This window comes from Bemisia tabaci, chromosome 1, assembly GCF_918797505.1.
Source record: "Bemisia tabaci chromosome 1, PGI_BMITA_v3".
Classification (NCBI taxonomy): domain Eukaryota; kingdom Metazoa; phylum Arthropoda; class Insecta; order Hemiptera; family Aleyrodidae; genus Bemisia; species Bemisia tabaci.
Genome location: NC_092793.1, coordinates 10,490,527 through 10,511,650, shown reverse-complemented (window position 1 = coordinate 10,511,650; position 21,124 = coordinate 10,490,527). Strand labels below are relative to the sequence as shown.

The 21,124-nt window shown below is 39.5% G+C and overlaps 2 protein-coding genes and 2 long non-coding RNA genes across 5 annotated transcripts in view; 2 read left to right on the top strand and 2 right to left on the bottom strand.

Moving 5' to 3' along the window:
* The window catches only part of LOC140223852 (uncharacterized), a 378,065-nt gene that overhangs the window by 274,154 nt on the left and 82,787 nt on the right, over positions 1-21,124 (bottom strand). The gene's annotated exons all lie outside the window — the stretch shown is intronic.
* The window catches only part of LOC109040242 (uncharacterized), a 326,654-nt gene that overhangs the window by 260,403 nt on the left and 45,127 nt on the right, over positions 1-21,124 (top strand). The window lies entirely within an intron of this gene.
* Positions 6,821-8,902, bottom strand: LOC140223851 (uncharacterized). Its single transcript, XR_011899132.1, has 2 exons — positions 8,770-8,902; positions 6,821-7,621 (listed from the first exon to the last, which is right to left on the bottom strand). It is a non-coding gene; the product is annotated as an uncharacterized lncRNA (long non-coding RNA).
* LOC109040247 (uncharacterized) lies at positions 9,017-12,039 on the top strand. Of its 2 annotated transcripts, none has more exons than XM_019056106.2 (2): positions 9,017-9,180; positions 10,790-12,037. In XM_019056106.2, the coding sequence occupies exons 1-2, from the start codon at positions 9,135-9,137 to the stop codon at positions 11,074-11,076; spliced, it is 333 nt and encodes a 110-aa protein (XP_018911651.2). In that variant the 5' UTR covers positions 9,017-9,134; the 3' UTR covers positions 11,077-12,037. The 2 variants fall into 2 exon arrangements, 1 of the variants encoding a protein (XP_018911651.2); XR_011899131.1 differs by having other exon boundaries at positions 9,172-9,312; positions 10,790-12,039.

The window sequence follows — 21,124 nt, the reverse complement described above, 5'->3', positions numbered from 1 at the left end:
TGCACCAGGCGTTGCCTATCCACCTCCGTTTCGGAATGGGTAGGTGTAGGAAGCAAAGGCGTCGCCGGTAAAATGGCAAGGATGTTGACGCGGCTTCCTCAAAGGTCGTAATCGTATTTACCGTTCCTTGCTATTTCAAACGGAGCCTTTGTCGGTCTCACTTCCTGCGAGCTTCTCTGCTGCAAACAACTTTATCACCCACTAATATTTTATCCGCCAGCACAACGTTGTCCAGCGGCAGGTACGTGCTCGTATCGGAGAGCTAAGTTTCAAAGCGGTTGGCTCTTAAAGCTCTGCTCCAGGAGAACTTACCTCTTTCGGCTAAGAGGATTCGTATGCCATTCCTTGAACAGCTCTGCTTATTCGAGAGGTATCATATGATTTACATTGCAATAAGGAGAGGTTTAAGGAATTCTTGGATGTAGAATTTAAGGGGAATTTTGTAAATTTTGACTATAAGGCCCTGTCCACACGAGCGTGGTTCCAGGAACTTATTCGACGAACTGCTCAGTTCCCGGAACTTGTTCCTTGAAAGGAGGGATGCTGTCCACACGAGTTCGCCCGAACTGGAACCGAAACTTCAATAAAACTATACAATTATTGCAAAATAATGGATTATTACGGCCGCCAAAGTAACTAAAATAAATTTCAATACCCGGAAGGGACGTAAAAAACAAAAACAAACAAATTCACATCAAAAGAAACATATGTAGAAGCTCGGAGTACGAGGGAAGTTCCGGAGTTAGGTGGAATAAGTTTTCAGCTCAGCTAAATACTTGTCCCGGGAACAAGTTCCTCGAACTAAGTTCCGCGAACCGCGCTCGTGTGGACAAGGCCTAAGATTTAATTGGCCATTAGACAAAGTCTCAAGTAGAGGTGAAGACCACATGTGTCCTTCTCAAAATTCTACGTAGGAGAAGATTCTGAAGAATCGCTTTTGACCCCTTTAAACGGGTCAGTTGAGAGGAAGCTGGTGGAGAGGCTCCAGACCTCCTAATCCTGCAGATTTTACCTATCTGGCATACTCACAAACAATTATCTGCGCGCACGCCAATGCGGATGTGTCAGTAGAGATAGTAATAGATTGCCTCCTCTTCATCCAACAACTTTTAAAGATGTGAGAGATGAATCACAATAGCCCAAATGCACATAACGACAAAAACACATTAAATACGAAACAGATTGGTTTACAAGGCTAAGAAAATAGAATTAAAATATCCAGAACGTTTCGGGCCAATTACATGCCCATTCTTAACAGGAACAAACGCTAAAAAATTAAAAATTAACACAAGAAAATGAGCTAAACCGACTGATGGAGGGAACTCCGACTCTACCTGTACGAGGAAGGAATCAGCGCAACCGCGATTTCTCAAGATATTAAAACTTACATTTTACTTCGTTTTAAGACATTTTATACGATTCATTCAATATTTCATTAATTAATTCATGATTTTATGTTTTGATGCACCAAAATATTCTACTTTCAAAATCGTATTCCCCTTTAAAGGAGCATCCGATGTTTCGATCATGAAGCTTCATCCGAAATTGGTTCGCGGCAAGGTTTTTGCAGAATTTGGCAGCTGAAATATAGAGCCACGAGTTGAAGAATACGAGATTAATCGCATAATTTAACCATTGAGAAGAGACGTCACCAGCGCGCATATTCTCTCGACCGTTTTCCAAACTTGAGCTCTGAGGCATTCGAAGTGCACCCAGTCGTACTTCGAGAAATGCGGTGTGCTAAACACACCGTTGGCTCAGATTCACACGCAGTAAAAGTGTTTTCCTCGTGAAAAACTTCTCCAGTTTTTTCGCTCCGTTTTCCCTCATTTCCCACTCACCCGTTTTATTACTACTCGACTACCCGCTATAAGATTCACGATTCCATTGAATATTTCATGCGGTATTCCGTTTTTTACAGAACTCACTGGACAAAAAAGGATTGGTAGAATTTACGATTCCTTCACGCTGTATTTCACACAGAGCGAAGGAATAGTAAATTCTACCAATCTTCAAGTCGATTCTGTCAGAGGAATGGTTACCTAGACCAGTATACAGGGTGATCCAAAAGTCCCTTCCACCCCCTCTAACTTTTTACCTAATTGAGATAAGATTTGAAACTTGGGGGATATTCCTAGGTCAAAGGGAGCTACTTTTTGGCCCCCTAAAATTTTCAGGGGGCCCCCTTGGGGGGGCAACGGCCCCCAACTTTAATTTTCAAATGGGAAGACCCCCTTTGTGATAGCTCGTTCGAAAGAGCATAAAAAAGAAAACTTTTCGCGCAAACCCGAAGTCAATATCTCAAACCGTTTCAAAATGGCGGCCGGTTAAAGTTCAAAATGGCCGAAAATTCACACCGGTTATTTGTCGATGGATTTGCGCGAAAATCGGTATGTAGGGGTATTTTGACACGAGAAAAACGAATTTGACGTTAGATTTTCAAAAAAACCGAAATTTCCAAAATGGCCGCCGGTTAAAGTTCAAAATGACCAAAAATTGATTTTTTTATAAATCTAAGTTCAAATTTGTTTATCTTATGCCAAAATACTCTCAAATTCCAAGTTTTAGGCAAATCCATCAGGAAAAAACCAAGGTGAAAATTTTCGGCCATTTTAAACTTTAACCGGCGGCCATTTTGGAAATTTTGGTTTTTTTGAAAATCTAACGTCAAATTCGTTTTTCTCGTGTCAAAATACCCCTACATACCGATTTTCGCGCAAATCCATCGACAAATAACCGGTGTGAATTTTCGGCCATTTTGAACTTTAACCGGCCGCCATTTTGAAACGGTTTGAGATATTGACTTCGGGTTTGCGCGAAAAGTTTTCTTTTTTTATGCTCTTTCGAACGAGCTATCACAAAGGGGGTCTTCCTATTTGAAAATTGCAAGTTGGGGGCCGTTGCCCCCCCAAGGGGGGCCCCCCTGAAAATTTTAGGGGGCCAAAAAGTAGCTCCCTTTGACCTAGGAATATCCCCAAGTTTCAAATCTTTATCTCAATTAGGTAAAAAGTTAGAGGGGGTGGAAGGGACTTTTGGATCACCTGTATAGTAACGTTACCTTTCTCTGCAGAATTGACTCTAAATTGACGGTGTGTGCGATACAGCGTGAAGGAATGGTAAATTCTACCGATCTTTTTTTTTCAGTGAGCTCGCTCCGGTTAAATTCCTTCTTCATCTTTTTGAATCTGAGTACGCATCTGTCGTTTTGAAGATTCCACGTGCGATGGACAAAAAGAAGCATACATAAAAATTGGAATGATTTTAAAATTAATAATCGTCCTATAATAAATTCAGGCTGCACGGTATCCTAGTTGTGATTCATATTCTGAAAAAATATGGCTTTGCTTTTAGATGGTTTTAAGGAGTAGTTTTAAGGGAATATAGCAGTGACGTGGTGTGCTTTGCGATCTATCAATTGATCTGCCATTTAAAACTATGGGAAAGGATCGATACACAGGGTGTTTGTAGTGAGCACCTTAACAATCGATATCTTACCATAGTTTCAAATGGGGAAATGTCGAAAATCGATCATTCATGCTTCGCTACTGGACCAGGGGACAGGAGGAAATGCGGTTTCAGGTCTCTCTCAGATAGGCTAGCACTAATTGGAGTACAAATAATTTGTCTGTTGGTTCAGAGTTGGGCTCGGATTGACATGGCAACCTAACCCGAGATGAAGCATAAAGTATTAGGCGAAATGGAAGGGGCACTATACTGAAATTCCATTTCAATGAGAGTCTTTGGAAGGGTATATTTTGACGGGAGAAAAGTTACCCTAAAAGGGCCTTCTTTGTCCCTTCTCGAGAAACCCTGGGAGTCATCGATTTGTATGTTTCTTAAATAAAACTTAATGGTGAAATAATCCTTTGGTGAAAGTTATAACTTCATTTTCAGTTGAAAAATCGTTTTGGCGATACTCCATAGCAAATATTACATTTTTAATTGGACTGCATTTTGCAATTTGGAACTATAAATTCTGGCTCCTCTGGACAAACACTTATGTGCATATGGAAACTAATGGCACATACGTTGTTTTTAAACTGGGCTAGAATTTATAGTTCCAAATTGCAAAATGTAGTCCAATTCAGCATTGGAACATGTCTATGACACTAAGAGTGAAACATTTTTATCGCTTTACCGCCAAAACCAGCTTTAACTTCACGTTGAATATTATAATGGATACGTTGATCTTTACGATCATTTACTTTAAGCATATTTTAACTAACATCTTGGTCTCTTGATCAAATGGTTAATTGTTTATACCTGTTTCCTCTTTTGAGGAACTTTCATAAAATTATGACAAAGACATTCAATGCTAAACGCTTACTGCCTCAAGCTGTGAGATTTTTTTAAAAAATAAACTCACTAGCTATTATATCATCATTTTTATTTTTACGCAAAGAATATGTATGTAGCGCCAACACACACACATCCCCCTCCCGAGGAAGGCTCAACCTCATCAAAGGATATTGAGTAGGAAGTACCCCCAAAATGGACCACTGGACAAGGTACGAATTTAAGCAATCTGATACACGTTTCTTAACCAGGATTTCACGTAAAATACGATTAACACAACGAAAATTACTGAAACAAACTCCTAACGAAGATATCAACGTTTTAATTTCACATTGGTTACGAGGAATTTGAACTGCCCGCTCACAAGAAACTCAAAGCTGTACGTGAGTCAAATCGCGCACCACAACGGTTTCAGCAAGTTTTTCATTCGAGCAATGTTCATTTCCCACCATGTTCAAACTATAGGCAATATGCTATAGCTGAGCCAAAGCGTCAAGATTGAGGTTGCCAGATTTTTAAATCGCAGATACTGTCATGATAACGTTTAGCGCGCGTTGTGAATCACGCAGAGCATTGAGTTTTCATGAGCGGGTGGTTTGAATTCTCGCATCAAGGAGCATTAAATATCTTCAGAAGGAGTTGATTTCGGTAATTTTTGCTGTGCGCATCGTGTTCTACGTGAAATTTTAGTTAAGAAACATGTATCAGAATGCTGCAATTCGTACCTTGTCTAGTGGTCCATTGTTTTTTTCTATAAAATGGGAACATCGGAGTTTATCCGGACCAATAATGGTTGGTTCTATTGTTCTCTTTTTTTGTGAAACTGCCGAGCTGTATTCAAAAAGACGATCGGTTTTGAGCGCTCTCGCGACCGAGTCAACCATGACGCTGAGGCTACGGCCAGCGGCTGCAAAAGCAACACTCGCACTCTTTTCTTTGAATTTCATTGGTGAGCCGGTAAGAAAATAAGCAACGGACAAACCGCCATGCGTCATTTCTTCGGCGTAAGGGCGTGCTCGCAGTTAGAGTTGAGCCGTATTCTCCCCGCGGCTTCTCGCCTCTCAGAGCTCATGTGTAACGGAGTTGCGCCTTCGAGTCGAAGATGGGACGGAACACTCGAAAGGAAAATCCAAATAACAAACGCCCGATGGAATAACACTTTGCAGCTTTATACTTACATAGATGCGGAATCTTCGAAAAATATTGGAATTTTGCAAAGGTCGGAAGTTAAAACCCCCCAAAAACAGTTGAAATTCTCACTTCGGTTTGAAAGAAAGTTTCTCGAAGAAGCGATTTTTTGGTGTTGAAATAAAATAGAATTTGCCCTTTTATTCATACAATTTTTTTTCTTTCTTAAATGGAGGATTTGTTTTCCTGTAAATTCAAACACGTGATGTTCTCTCGTCAATGACAATATTACTTTCGAGTGTAGTAGCTGACACACTTTATGGCTCCAAAGGAAGTAGTTACCGAACGTCACCGGAAAATAAAGCATACTAACATTCAAATATTGTCGTACGAGGAAATTAAAAGATTATACATGGTTGGGAGTAATTGTGAAGTTGTTTATCCGTACAAAGATTCAGAAAGATAGTTAATTAATACATAAATAAAACTCAGTAAATAGAACCTAGGAATTTTTAAAATCAAGGGAAACGAATTTAAACCAAAAGGAATCAATTATCTAAAATATCTATTAGCTAAAATGACTATTATATTCATTTACAAGTGAAGATTTTCTAGTTAATTAATACATAAATAAAATTCAGTAAATAGAACCTAGGAATTTTTAAAATCAAGGGAAACGAATTTAAACCAAAAGGAATCAATTATCTAAAATATCTATTAGCTAAAATGACTTAATATTCATTTACAAGTGAAGATTTTCGAATGGACCGACAACTTTGGCAATTAAAATGTGAAGTGTGACATTTCTGGCTAAGTCTGCCGTTTCTTGTCACAAGCTTTTAGCAATCGCCGGCCTTTTGCAAGCAATATGTGAATAAATAGAAAATAATAGATTTCAGAAATAAAGGAATGAGAATGAAGTTCTGACTGTTTTGCCCATTGTGAGTTCGTGAATAGACTCTTTTCCTCCGTAACAAACATGGTCGTAACTGGTAAAATCGAGAGCATGTGATCTTAGTTGGGTATGGATCGGACCGGCAACTAAACTAACTCCGTTACAAAGCGTAGTGTATCACGAAAAATGAAGGCGTTTCAAGCCGAGTTTACACTTTTGAAAGTCTTTCACCATCAAACCCACATTAAGATAATTTGCATTCCTGTGATTCATCGAAGAAACATGTGAACCGCTCACAAATTGCGGCGATCGTTGACTGCCATGCCACGTACAAAACATTTTTCATACGCAGAATGTGTCAGTGGAGTCCATGGCAATGATTGTTGCCTTCAATCATTCGAAAAACAGTCCTATCCGCATTGGAGCTGAAAATAATTAATTATATCTACTGTTACTATGCTTGAATTCTTTGATATTGCCAATCCCTTAATTTCTGTTTCGTATCTTTTTCAGGTGAGTCCTGCCTATATTTCTGGGGTAAACTCAAAGGACTTCGAGTGAAACTTTCTATCTTCTGAGTAAGTCACTTTATATTAGTCTCAAAAATAGGTTTGATCTTGTTCAAAGTTTTCTAAAGGAGATATCATCAAATTTAAAAATATTCGTGTGCTGTTCGTAAGGAGCCCGGAGGTCCCTCAAAACCTCCAACTGTGCGCCAAGTGCAACAATTTTACGGAATATTTGTTTTTAACGTGGCTTCGAAGTAATTTGTGGGGTGCATCGTAGCTAGTTTTTAAAATCAGTCATTTTATCTTATTGAGATGAGCAATACATCTTAGGATCACACCAACAACCTTGGCGTCAGAGTCGGTAATTAAATTACTAGAAACGTAAGTCTCTAGCTGGGTGAATGTCAGCCCAAGCACCTAATCTAAACTGATCCGTGTTCCATATGCACCAAACTTTGGTACGTGTATCCAAACTTCTTTTTTGAGTGGTACCGCTGCAGAGTAAATAAATAAATAGTCAGGAGGTAATTTGTACCGTATCACCGCAAATAAGCCCTCGTCTCTTCAATTGTCATGAAGAGGACTCGAATATCAAGCGAAAGCCAGTTTTCCACGTTAGATCGCTCGGAAAATTCAGAAAAGTAACTGATCCTCCAACTATGCAAGTCTGCACGATAATGCGATTATTTTTCTTACGAGTTCCTTCCTCCCCGCGCTGTCCTCGTTCTCGTCACCTCGTCTCTTCTTCTCTTCCTCGCCCGTCGTTCTTTTCTTTGTCCTTGAATCTTAGATCCTTAAATAGAAATAAATAATTAGAGCAGACTCTACCTCCTGTCATCCTCTAGTCATCCCGTCCGTTTCAGCAAGCTTTTCAATGAGACTCTTTAAGAACTTCGTATCTTAGTCCTCCTCTCTGTCTTTTTCTTATAATGACGTTTCCTCTAGAGATAAAATAAAATGAACGCTAAATTTTCACCTACAAAATACTATAAAGCATGTCAGTTGTTTTTTCCCGCATTTAAACGGATAAATGCGAGTTTTCTCCGCGACTGAGTCCAAAGAGCAAACTATCTTGAACACTTTTGTCTCTCTCTGTCCCCTTCTCTGTAACGGTTGGTTTTTGTGAGACCTCTCAACTTGTGTTGAAGCCCATTGTAATTCTTGATGATGTTTCGAGATAGAATCAGACGAAGACAATAACATTGCCCTATTTTGTTTCAATGTGGTTGCCCTCAGGAATTTTTGAATTTTGAAAATTTTCCTTGCATGCGGAAGAATATATATTTTCAAATTTTAAATATGATAGAAAAAACTTTGATGAGAATGCGAAGATTATTCGTCGCAATAGCTGCACTGGAAAAAAAACCACATTGGATCTAGAGTCCAGACTCTTGAAAACATTGACAAGAAAAAATACTCTTGATTCAATTGGATTTTTGCTTGAATCAAAAGAAATCCGCTTAAATTAAGAGGCTTGGTTCTTGATGTAAACTAGATTCTGATTGAATCAAGAGTCCTTTTTCTTGTCGATGTTTTCAAGAGTCTGGACTCTAGATCCGATGTATTTTTATTTCCAGTATGCGAGTTGTCTCAACTTCATGGAGACACTAACGGCTGAAACCAAACAACACACACACATTGACATCATTGAGTAAAATGTATCACGATTGAATCTTAGATTAAATACAATAACCTATGATATATAATTAGAAACAAATTAGATTTGAAATGGATATGGATAAAATGGTTCATTAGAAATAAAACGGTCTAATTCATTCGGTCGCTGATCCAAATTTCCGGTCTGAAAGCCGCTCTCAGTATGCCGGAACTCAATCTGGATCATAAAGCTGCAGCCATATTTTTCGCCTCTCCGGATCCCATTGATGAACATTTTCGCCCAAATATTATTTATTCATTCAATTAATATCAAATTCTACCCACCTTCAAGCAGTGACTGAAATATGTACCCGTTTTCCGTTTGAAAAGTATCATAATAACCTCGTCAACCTCGATTTAATACTGCCTTAAAAATTGAAGTTGAAGGGAAAATTGGAATAATGGTGTTGCGGAATCGACTTATGGAATCGCTATTCAATATTTGTCGTCGAAATTTTATCGCTCAAGTGCGGCTCAAATTCTTTCATCGGCTCATAACACATCTGTATTTGACTACGCTCGAAATAATTGACGTCGAGCAGTTGTTTATCAGTCTAAAACACTATCCGGAGCCTTCTGTTGCACTTTTGTTGTTATACAACTCTTTAAAGTTTTTAAAGTTTTCAACCTAATTGCCAACGTGCATAGCAATGCACAACTCCTTAATTGCTGCACTTGCTATCTGTTTTCTCACACGTAAGTCTAAATAGGTTCACAGTTTACAGGTCGCTGAAGAAGAAGGAGAAGAAAAACGAGGATCGTTACGTAATTTAGTAGATGAATGGTCCAGTGGTCCACTAGATTGAGTCATAGTTGAAACATTGCTAGGTATATATTTTCATCACAAAAACCCAACATACTTAACAAACATATTGATTTACCAATTTAAAGTCATAACTAAGCAACCAGCTCAGCATTTCGAGTCCAGTCGATTCTAACTTTTGACCTGCTAAGCAGACTCCCACGAATCAAATCAAACATTCTGCTCATTCTAGTACGTTTTACGATTAAATGCTTCTTTCTGATGGATCTTCCTTGACAAGTTTATGGGTATGATGTATCAGAGGAGGAAAATAATGTTTTTGAAACGAATATTGCCTGAATAAGTATTCTTTATTCCATGGTCAATTTGACTTTTAAGGGCTGTCTGAATGACGCCAGGGTTTTCCGTGTTTTTTCCTTCCTTCCCCGCGCCAGGTTTATATTAGGCAGCGTTTAGCTCAGCTTCATAATCACAGATTTATGTTAATTTTCTTCTTCCCTTGTTTCTCTCTCAAAATCGGCGTTTTGTGATATTTTCGATCGGATTTTTCCAAAACCCTGATATCAGGTTTGGCATTGACCTCTCTCCTGCTCTCATGTCAGGTAATCCTAGACCCCTTGTCATTTTCAGCAGGACCTTGGCGTCCATTTCTGAACAACGACCCCTTACGTTGATCTTGAGTTTTTCGCAAGTGAGGATTTAGAATTTTCCAACTTGGGAACAACGAATGCTAATTCTTCGCTTAAAAGTTGATTTCAAGAAATTTCGTACATTCAAAGTGTTCTGCATGAAATTTCAATGAGGAAGCATTTTCTGTTATGCTTTATTTCTCACTCTGTCTAGAGCAATAATTTTGGAAATCAACCAAAATGGTTTTAAACTCATTTAAATTAAACTAAAGGAAACCAAACCAGACTGAACTACAAAGTCTGAGAGCTTTTTTTTTTTTTTTTAGTTTGCTATCTTTCTTCATAAACCTCCGAAGAGGGATCACTTTCGGTATAAGCACCGTTGACGGGCCACAGGCCAAAGTCAGCAATACTTGATTGGAATTGACCACTTGAAGCAAAATTAGAACACCGAATCGAAAACTTGAAAAACCAATAAAATACTATAACATTGCATAAATATCATGAATTAATATCAAGGAACCATCCGACGAAACTTGACGTGCTTATATCAACGGACTGAACACTGGAAAAAAAAACACGTTGGATCTACAGTCCGGACTCTTAAAAACATCGACAAGAAAAAATACTCTTGATTCAATCGGATTTTAGCTTAAATCAAGAACCACGCCTCTTAACTTGAGCGGATTTCCTTTTGATTTAAGCAAAAATCTGATTTAATCAAGAGTATTTTTTCTTATCAATGTTTTCAAGAGTCCGGACTCTAGATCCAATGTATTTTTTTTCCAGTGAACTAAAAGTTGATCTAAGATCTAATTATTACTATTATAATTTGTATTTATTTATTTTTATTTATTTATATATTTATTTATTTGATTTTTTTGCCTACAATGAAGTTATATAATTTCAACAGGCTTCTCGGGAGCTGATGCCGGTACAACATATTGGAATGCAACGTTGTATCGGGATGTATCGCAAAATAATGTTCTGCAGGAGGTATCGGGAGTCCTATGCCAGGACGTGGATGCCTCTAATCACGACAAAACCTCCTCCATCAATACCCATGACACGTGCGTAATAGTTTACGCAGAACCTGGTTGTAAAGGGAACCACAAGAAGATACAACCTGGCACTCCACATCATGATGATTTTGAACAACTCGGGTTCAACGATGTCTTGTCATCCGTTGGGCCTTGTTGAAAAAGGAAAGAAAATTGTCGTGGACTTGATAGCTCGCTGAAAAAAAAATTGACTCTTTTCAACAAAGAAAACTGTTTTCTTGACAGCATCCTGTTGCGCTGAAATAATGCTCCTTTATTTCGTCAAATGTCGCCTGGAGGCTCAAATATTTATTGCCTTTCAAAAGCACGAACTCCAAAATGTATGAGACAGCTAAGGATTATTTTAAACATCTTAAAACCAATCACACGAATAGTGGGTACTACACTGATTAAAATATTTTTGTTCTTGTGTTACTTTAGGTTAATATAGGAAGTGAAGCACCGAACAAAACAAATTTTGTGTTGATCGTGTTACAGTTTGCGGTGAATTTAGCTCAGGAAACAATGGAAGGGTTGGGTAAATGTATTCCTCCGAATGGAGCATCGGTATTCACCACTCGTTTTTTTATTTCCGCAATAAAACTAGCTAGTATTTTCTCTTGAAAGTGTCAACCAAAGTCGTGGGTTATGTAGTGTTTTATTTCCGTATTAACCAAACTTTTGTGTTGCAATTTCTCTCCGTGTACAGCTACAACCAAGAACGAACACGCCCAAAAATAGTGGTAAAAAATTGAATAATATAACGACGAATGTCGGAGGATAGCCTGCAATTATTTTTTGAATCATTAGCAATGATTAAGTGGAAATTTATTCAATGGTAATAATTGTTACAAACTAGTGTGATGTTCTTTTTCTTCTTCGTGCGAAAAAAACATTCTATGAATACTGTAATTAATTATTTCAATTTTCCCCCGTAAAACATAAAATAGGAACGGAGACATTAAAACTATGGAAACGAGATACGCGGTCTGCGGATCGATTGTTGAATCGTTATCGAATAAACTTGATCGATAAGTCCCGATCTTGGCAATGTAATCTATCGATTAAGGTCGTTCGATAACGACTCAACAATCGACCCGCTGGATGTTTCACCGTCGTTTTATCTGCACACTGGTAAAAAAAACCTCTTGGACCAATGCCGCGGTGCATTGACTTAAGAGTGCAGTTTCTTGTCGCCGGATTGTTGCTTGAAACAAGAGTCCAGACTCTTGTTTCAAGCAACAATCCGGCGACAAGAAACTGCACTCTTGAACCAAGAGGTTTTTTTACCAGTGCATCTTCCAGGTGCAACTGACCCATTCAACGAGCCCGAAACAAAATTGCAAGGTTCGGCTACATTCTGCGCAGTGGCGTGGCGTGAATGATCGATTTTCGATTTTTCCTCATTTGTAGCTATGGTAAAGAATCGATTATTAAGGTGTTCGCTGCAAACACCCTGTCTATCGATCCTTTCCCATAGGTTTAAAAGGCAAATCAATCGATTTATCGCAAAGCACGCCACGCCTCTGACTCCGCGGCGATGAATTTGACTGCATTTGCAGTACGAACCGCTATTCATGGCTCGTCCATGGAATCACGTATCTGACCGGACAGCTGGACTACATTTTGCAATTAGGAACTATAAGTTCCGGCCCGGTTTAAAAACAACGTATGTGCCATTAGTTTCCCTATACACAGAAGTGTTTTTTCAGATGAGCCAGAATTTATAGGTCCAAATTTCAGAATGCAGTCCAACTAATGTTACGCTCGTTGTTCCTACAAGGAGCCAGGAATAGTAGTTCCAATTGCGTGGTTCGCTTTGCGATGTATCGATCGATATTGCACTTGAACCTATGAAAATGGATCGATAAACAGGGTATTCGCAACGAATACCTTAGTAATCGATTCTTTAGCATAGCTTCAAATGGGGAGATAATGATCGATCATCCATGCCTCGTTACTGCGAGTAGTTCCTTATTGGAGAATGTAGTTCAATTGAGCAGCGTGCATGCACGCCTGAGAGGTCGTGGCACGAAGCCGGGGCTCTTTCGCGAGAGCGCTTCCGCATCATTTGAACGCATCCGAGCTGAAATATTTGAGTCGAGAGGTGCCGCCGCCGCGCCGGCTAGTGTTTGCATACGCGGAGCGCGCGAGAAAAGTCGGGAGGAAATTGGAAAGCGGACCCCTCGCGCCGCTCACGGGTCCTCGGTCCTATCCGCTCTGGAAAATGAGTATTTTACACGTGAGATATATTCAAAGTAATGGATACACTCAAGAAACAAGTATGGGAAGAGTGACTTACCGGCCGAGTTATGGATCATGGAGCCATAGAATATAGCTCGTGGAGCCATGCTTACAGGTTCACGACCAATAATTTATGGCTCAGAAAGTCATACTGTAGACGGTAAATCACTTTGGTTAGAAATTATGGATCTCCAAGCCATTTTTTATGGGTCTCAGAGTCATACCTTTTTTCGAGTGAGACTTCAAGTGATGATACGGCGTAAAACCTCCATGAGCAGTGTTCGAAACTCACAGGCGCCAACGCGCCAAATCCGCCTAAAAAATTGGTCATGGCGCCTCAAAAATGAAGGCTCTGCGCCAACGTGGCCCCTAGAAAGTGCCTCCCCCCCCCCCCAAAAAAAAAGAAAGAAAAAAACAAAATCCTAATTTTTCTGTTCGGTGATTTTTCGAAAGTTATTAGTAACAAGTTGAACGTTACAAGTTTATGTGACTAAGGGTTTAAAACAGGAATGTTGTTTGTCGCCAACATTATTTCAAATTTATCTCGAGTGTGTGCTGAAGGAATGGAAAAGGAAATGCTCTGGTATGGGTGTCCCCTTGGGTGATTTTGAAACTCTATTTACTCTGTGCTTTGCTGATGACCAGGTGGCGGTTGCTCAAGATCAAGATGACGCGGCGTATATGATGCGCAAGTTAGTAGAAGAGTATCGGAAGTAGGGTTTGGAAGTCAGTTCATTCATAGAAAATCTTCTTGAAATATCGAATTTTCAACTAATTTCGAACTTCGAACATACATTTAGATAGACGAAAACCAAACGCAATTTTGCCAGTTACGAGATCCGCCACTGGTCATATACTCAATTGTGTTTAGGAGGAACATGTCATGAACGTGTCGTATGACCATTCAAATATTGCCAAATTCCTCTAGCTAAAATATTTATTTACGAGGAAGACTGGTTTGCGCAACTTGTATAGATCAAATTGCGATTAATACTATCTGAAAAATGGGAAGAAAAATATTCTCAAGTTTTCAGAATAGTTTTCTTTCATTGAAGGCAATTTGAGAACGTTTAGAACGACAGTTCATGGAGCCACCCCTTTTATTTAATGTCTTAGTGTTTCTATAAAATTGCATCAATTTTATATGAACATGCCAAGGTGCGACTCAAATTTTTTATTTAAATTTTTCAATAGCATCTTGATATGGTATCCTCACTAGTTTAACAATTTCACAGATTATTGTAGGTGCATCATGCACTTTGAAAACATCAATTGATTTCTTCCCCATTTAGAATCGTTCGTTCCAGTGTGTGAATCGCTATAGAAGTCGGTTCTATTTCGTAAAAGATTGCCTCGAAGGGTTCCAGCTTTTCCAGCTTGGAAAAAGCTCGATCTTCTCCCTTTTTCTCATCTACCTTCAAATGCAAGAAGGACGTATCTAGATGATACTTTGATCGGATCTACGTCCTTCTTACTCCAGATAGCTGAACAGCATCCGAATGGATTGCGCCCGATTTACGAATAGAGGCGTCAAACGAGGAAGATAAGAGAAAGGTTAGAAAAATAGCATAGCATTTGTTTCATTCCGTCGGAGGCTGAGAATGCGTGAGTTAAACATGGCCGAGAAACTAGATACTAACGCACAATGTCTATACACGTCAGGTGGTTAAATAAACGTGCTCCATTCCTGCTCTTTGCACTAAGTGTGTGTGCGTGTTCCGTTCGTTATGGGATCTCGGAGCAGAAATTCTTTGCATTCAGATGACTACACTGGGAAAAAAACACATTGGATCTAGAGTCCAGACTCCTAAAGACATCGACAAGAAAAAGTACTCTTGATTCAAGCAGAATCTAGCTTTAATCAAGAACCAATCCTCTTCATTTAAGCGGATTTCGTTTTGATTCAAGCAAAAATCCGATTGAATCAAGAGTATTTTTTCTTGTCAATATTTTCAAGAGTCTGGACTCTAGATCCAATGTGTTTTTCTTTTCCCCAGTGTAATGTTGAAAAACGCGTATCCTAATTGCAAAGTTAAAACTTCCCTTGTTAAGTTTCTGTTCATGTTGTCTGCCTAAGATATTAAAATCAGTCGCATTCCTCAGAGCCTTCGGAGTTTTTGGCCCTTCAGCCCTCAGGACATCCACTCGTTATTGCGGAAATACAGATTTGTCCCTCATTGAAGTGAATGACTGGTTTTTCTTTTTTTTCTTTTTTTTAAATTTTTAATCAAGAGCTTTGAGCCCCCTCCAGGTTGGGTCAACTTTGGCCTTAGTCGCTAGAAAAACAGTCACCGTACATGGTTAGTTCACATTCATGCTCCAGGCTTTTCACATTTTTCGGGGATGAACGCGGAGTAGGGTCTGTTTCAACAGATCCACTCGTCATTTACTCGATGGTTACTGGCTTACTCGATCTTACAACATGTTGCAAAAACAAGCAACAACCGCATTTTGTTCGTTTTTTTTTTTTGTTTTGCATTGTGAGAGCGGGGCTTATTTCCGCGCGCAAAATTTGGGAACCCCTGAAGCATCATTGTCGTACAACAATTGCAACGTGCTCCAAGGATGTTGTTCCCAGCGATAGCGCTGTTTTCTAACTTAAAATTGGAAGTCGCTGTATCCTATCATTGGCTGTGCGGAAATCGAGTGAAAAACATCAATAAATGAGAGCGGAAACACTTTTTGTAAAGAATGATACTATATATTATGTACTTTTTTTTTCTTTCTTCACGTGGCTCTGCTTTTAGCTTATCAGCAATACGCTGCATGTATTTGTTGTTCAGTAAAAGTACAGCGCTCCTTTGAATCCTGCAAAATTTAGGAACCCCTGAAGCAATATTGTCGTCAGAGATGGAAAATTTTATGAAATTTATTGAAACTTCTGGGGATACATTTAGGAGGCTAAGAAACGCCTAGAAACAGTGATCCTAAATTTTGAAATTTTTTACCCCAAGCATAAAACATTCGCGCGTTGCAAATGTTTTCGTTTAGTTGTGAGGTTAGGTTCGGGTTTTGCTCTCTTAACTCCCCTTTTTGCCCCCTCTTAGTGTCTGGCACCTTTAGTAGAGTAGCATAACACCGCAGCATCGACAAAAAGAACATCTGAAACGCTTTCAGACCTTCAAAGGTTCAATCAATAATTCTAAAAAAAAATTAATAAATTTCAACTTTTGTGAAATTTATTCGAGCCTTATGAAATTTCGAAACGTGAAATTTCACTTTCTATCTCTGCGTACAACAACTGCAACGTGCTCAAAGGATGCTGTTCCCAGCGATAGCGCTGTTTTCTAACTTAAAATTGGAAGTCGCTCTATCATTGGCTGTACGGAATCGAGTGAAAAACAATACAATAAATAAGGACGGAAACACTTTCTTGAACAAAACACCACTATATTTTATGTAATTTTTTTTCCGTTCTTCACGTGGCTCTGCTTTTAGTGAGTCAGCAATACGCTGCTTGTATTTGTTGTTAAGTAAGAGTACAGCGCTCCTTTGAATCCCGCTATCCCGGCGTTACAGAGCTGGAAGCGGAGCCAAAACGCGAGAGACCAAACACAATCTAACAACGTCCCGGTTATTCCCAACGTTCCTCGTTTTAAAGAGAGGAAATTTAATTTGATGAGTGAGTCGGGGATCCGGAGCCTCCCGCGGGGCCCGGTGCGTTGCGTCTGCCGGAATGTCGGCTCCTCCAAGATGCGTTCCGGCGTACCCCGCTGCAGCGCGGGTTGCGGGGGCGCCGTCGGAAGGAGCCGTATTAATTAAAAATGCAACCGGCGAAAATAAATAAATTGTATTTACATTTAATTATGAGCGGTTCTCTTCCCCCGTCAAATTGCGCTCCTTGGCTCCGCGTTGGCATGTTGTTATTTATGCCTCAGACGCGGCGATGCTATTATTCGCCCAAACGAGGAACAAATCGAGGAGTCGAATCTATGGGCAGGGTTGCCACAGTCAGGGAAAACCGGGAAATGTCAGGGAAAATTCGCTTAAACGAGGAAAAAATCGAGGAGTCGAATCTATGGGCAGGGTTGCCACAGTCAGGGAAAACCGGGAAATGTCAGGGAAAATGTGTTAAATCACCTTCATTTGCTTTCAAAATGGGTTTAAGGTGATTCGATGGAGGCCGTTTTTTGTGTCAAAGCGACGTGCGATATATCGCATCGATTAGCTCCATAATTTCAGCTCTTGTCAGTTGCTTCAAATTTTGAGATCGCACTGCTGTTGTCATGAGATTGAAGAACTCATGTACCAAATTTGACAAAGAAATTCAACGTAATAAAGGTGTAGTTATTTTAGAGGGAAAATATCGCATTCGAGTGAAGTTTCGATATCAGTATCGAATGCTATATTTTTCCTCTAACAAGACCGCATTTTGAGCGTTTGGTTGCGCGTACACCTCGCTGCAGCACAATACAAGCCCAAAATGTAAAAGAAAAAAGTAAAGTGCTTTGGAAATCATTAAATTTGACAAGGAACCACCAATATTTTAAAAAAAACACATTATATCATTATTCTCCTTTGAAAAATTGATACATATTTTTTCCCCATCAATTTAAATGAGAATAATCAATGCAGAGTGTGCAAATATTTCAAAATCATGAGTTAAAAAACGCTGACTAAGCGAGTATAAATATTAAAGCCTAACAGAGCGGAGCGGCGTGCTGCCAGCGCGAAAAGCTCACTGGCGCCTACAAACCTAAGTAGATACTTCACGCATTGCACAATGCTTGAAGTATCCACTTAGGTTTGTAGGCGCCAATGCGTTCCGCGCTGGCCGCCCGCCCGCCCGCCGACGGCGGCGCCTGAAGCAACTATTTCACAACAGAGGTGTTATGCGAAATTGAACGTATTAAGAATGACAGGCATCCTTTAAAAGTACAGATCTTTCCTCGCAAAATAAATCAAGATACTTATCGTACACAGGAAAAAATCTAAGAGCCTTTAGCTGAGGCAAATATAGAGGTTCATCCGGTTCAGGTATAACAAGGTGGGAGTTTCTTGAAAGATAATTAAGTCCTGTTACACCAAAGAGGTGTAAAGAGTTTTAGTGAATTTTGTCTCATGGAATTGACGCTCCCCCATTTTTACCAAATTTCTCGACTATATCTTATTCTCCGTTGAACCAAACAGACAAACAAAAAAACAAGCAAACCCTCATTCTTCCAAGACATTATACATTTTCATCCAAAAACGTCGGGAGCAATTGTCGTTTGTATTTACATGTGGGCTAATTAACTTTGGGTCTCAACTGGCACGTGGACCAAAACTCCCGTGCCGAAAAAACGCGTGGACGTAAATAACTGGAAAAAACAGGTGCGCGGACAAAAATCGTTGACGAAATGTCCTATAACCCCATTGATGCCATCCCCAGGTTGGATCTTGAACGCTGGCGACTAACTTTTAACGAGGTCACAGGTTTACAACCCAGAAATTGTTTTCCAACAGCTTGTGTTTCGTCGTGTTTTTACTTTTAACACAAGATTTTGGTCACTTTTTTTTAACTGTGCATGGAAACAACTCGATTCTTGAATTCATCGTAGGAAGTAAAGTTCAGGTTTTCAGTCGATAGATCGTAGCAGGCTCTGATATAGCCAGGACAGACATCCGACTATTCATCTGTTTGCAAAGTTCAAGTCAGGCGCTCTTGCGACTTCCAACCTCATGCCGCTTACATGCGATTAAAACTAAATTTCCACGCTCTGAAAATCGCACTAATTATACAAAAAACAACCCGGAGCACAGAGTTGAAAGGAATCGCCACGTTGTCCACTAAATTACACCATACTGCTCATATTACAGTAATGAAATCTGTAAAATATACCTGCATCCGGCGACATGGCGTGGGCTATTAGCACGGGCAATGAGCGCGGTTTACCTGCGGGGCTAATCCATCAGTCAAGTTTTCAGCGCCCGCAGCGTTTGACCTCAACCCCCGGTTTGTTCGCTGACGGACCTCCGTACTCGCCTCACCATAATCCTCGAAATGCGGAAAAAATAAACGTTTACGCGACACACTGAACGACTAAGCGTATCTCCGAGAAATGAGCTCCTCGATCTTCTATAGAGAATGTTTCAGCGAACAGTACATTGAGAAAAAAAGTTCACTGGAAATAAAAGCCGATTGGATCTAGAGTCCATATCCTTGAAAACAATGACAAGAAAAAATACTCTTGATTTAATCGGATTCAGTACACTGAGAGAATAAGTTCATTGGAATTAAAAGCCGCTTGGATCTAGATTCCATATCCTTGAAACAATGACAAGAAAAAATACTCTTGATTCAATCGGATTCAGTACATTGAGAGAAAAAGTTCCTTGGAAATAAAAACCGCTTGGATCTAGATTCCATATTCTTGAAAACAATGACAAGAAAAAATACTCTTGATTCAATCGGATTCTGTACATTGAGGGAAAAAGTTAACTGGAAAAAAAAACCGCTTGGATCTTGAGTCCAGACTCTTGAAAACAATGACAAGAAAAAATATTCTTGACTCCATCGGATTTTTGCTTGAATCATAAGGAAATCCGCTTAAACTAAAACACTTGGTTATCCGTTTAAGCAAAAATCCGATTGAATCAAGAGTATTTTTTCTTGTCGATGTTTTTAAGAGTCTAGACTCTTGAACCAAGCGACTTTTTTTCCAGTGTTTGACTGTATTAACTGTAAGCACGTTGTCTCATATCGGCTGTGCTATTCGGTTTATGTAACCGTATTCGCGGTTCCAGTAGCCATGTGCTCACTGCTCGGTTCAAGCAACCGAAGTTTCAAACCAAAGTGAAATTCGCGTTAGGTTTTAGGTTGGGTCAGTCGCATTAACTAAGGATTCGGTCTCTAGAACCGCGAGTTCGGTTATTTAAGACGAACAATGCGGTCCATATCGACGGTGTAAGTCGGCAATCACATAACTCGGTTTGCGACGTCGCAGACTTCCTGTCATACTTTATTTTTTAAATGGAAAACTACTCAACGGCAATTCTTTAAAACTGCCATGATTTTTCTTCTCTGTGCGAAGAAAATTCTGCAAAAACTTCATGGAATGACGTCAATTTGTTCTCCTATAAAAAAATAACATAGAGGCGGAGATTTTCAGACACCGCAAACGAGTTATGTGATTGCCGACTTACACCGTCGATATGCATCACCGCGCTTACGATTCATGTTATGATTGAACTTTTTTTCTTTTGACCATGCCAGCGGGCTGATTGTTGAAATTGGTAGACAAAACTATAGGCAAAAAGACAAGAGACAAAAGGGATATGAAGGGGTCTTATTGTTGGGAGACGGGTGGTTGCAATGGACGAAGGCGGGAACGGCACCCCATGAGAGATCCTTTATATACAATCTCTGGTGGGTAAAATGGGATAAAATGATGAACTAACTATAGTTAGTGATTAATCTATTGGCTTCACCCATTTTAACCAATAGGATCGCGTCATACTCCCCTATTTTTTCTTCGTCTATAGCTTTGTTTATAATTTTCAACAATCAGCCCACATGCAAGTGGAAAAGAAACGGAACCACTTACGGTGGAAATTCAAATCGTTCAGAGAAGCGAGGAAGCCGATTACTAGTTAATTATAGAATTTCATATCTCCATGCAAAACGAACAGTAGTGTCATCAAGAACAATGGGTCATTTCTTCATGACGCAAATCGTTCTCATTACGAAGTCCTCTCTTCTCGTAGGTTTCTAATGAAAGTTCGGTGGCATGAGTCGGAAGTTACGTCATTTTAGAAAAGGATGATGAACGGTATACTCGCAAGTTCAAGTAAAACTCTATTTTGTGTTTGACGATGGTGCATATCGACCATGAGCCTCCCAAACCACGTATCTCGATTTGCGACATTGCAGACTTCCTACAATACTTCATTTTTGTATTAAAGAGTTATTCAACGTCAATTACCAAAATCTTCATTGATTTTTCTTCTCCTTGCGAAGCAAATTCTAAAAGAAATAAAAACAA

What these genes read in the sequence shown, in the direction of transcription:
- LOC109040247 (XM_019056106.2), top strand. Translation starts at nt 9,135, where the DNA reads ATGCACAACTCCTTAATTGCTGCACTTGCTATCTGTTTTCTCACAC. An exon ending in TGCTATCTGTTTTCTCACAC is followed by an intron (nt 9,181 to 10,789) that starts GTAAGTCTAAAT and finishes TAATTTCAACAG; the next exon opens with GCTTCTCGGGAGCTGATGCC.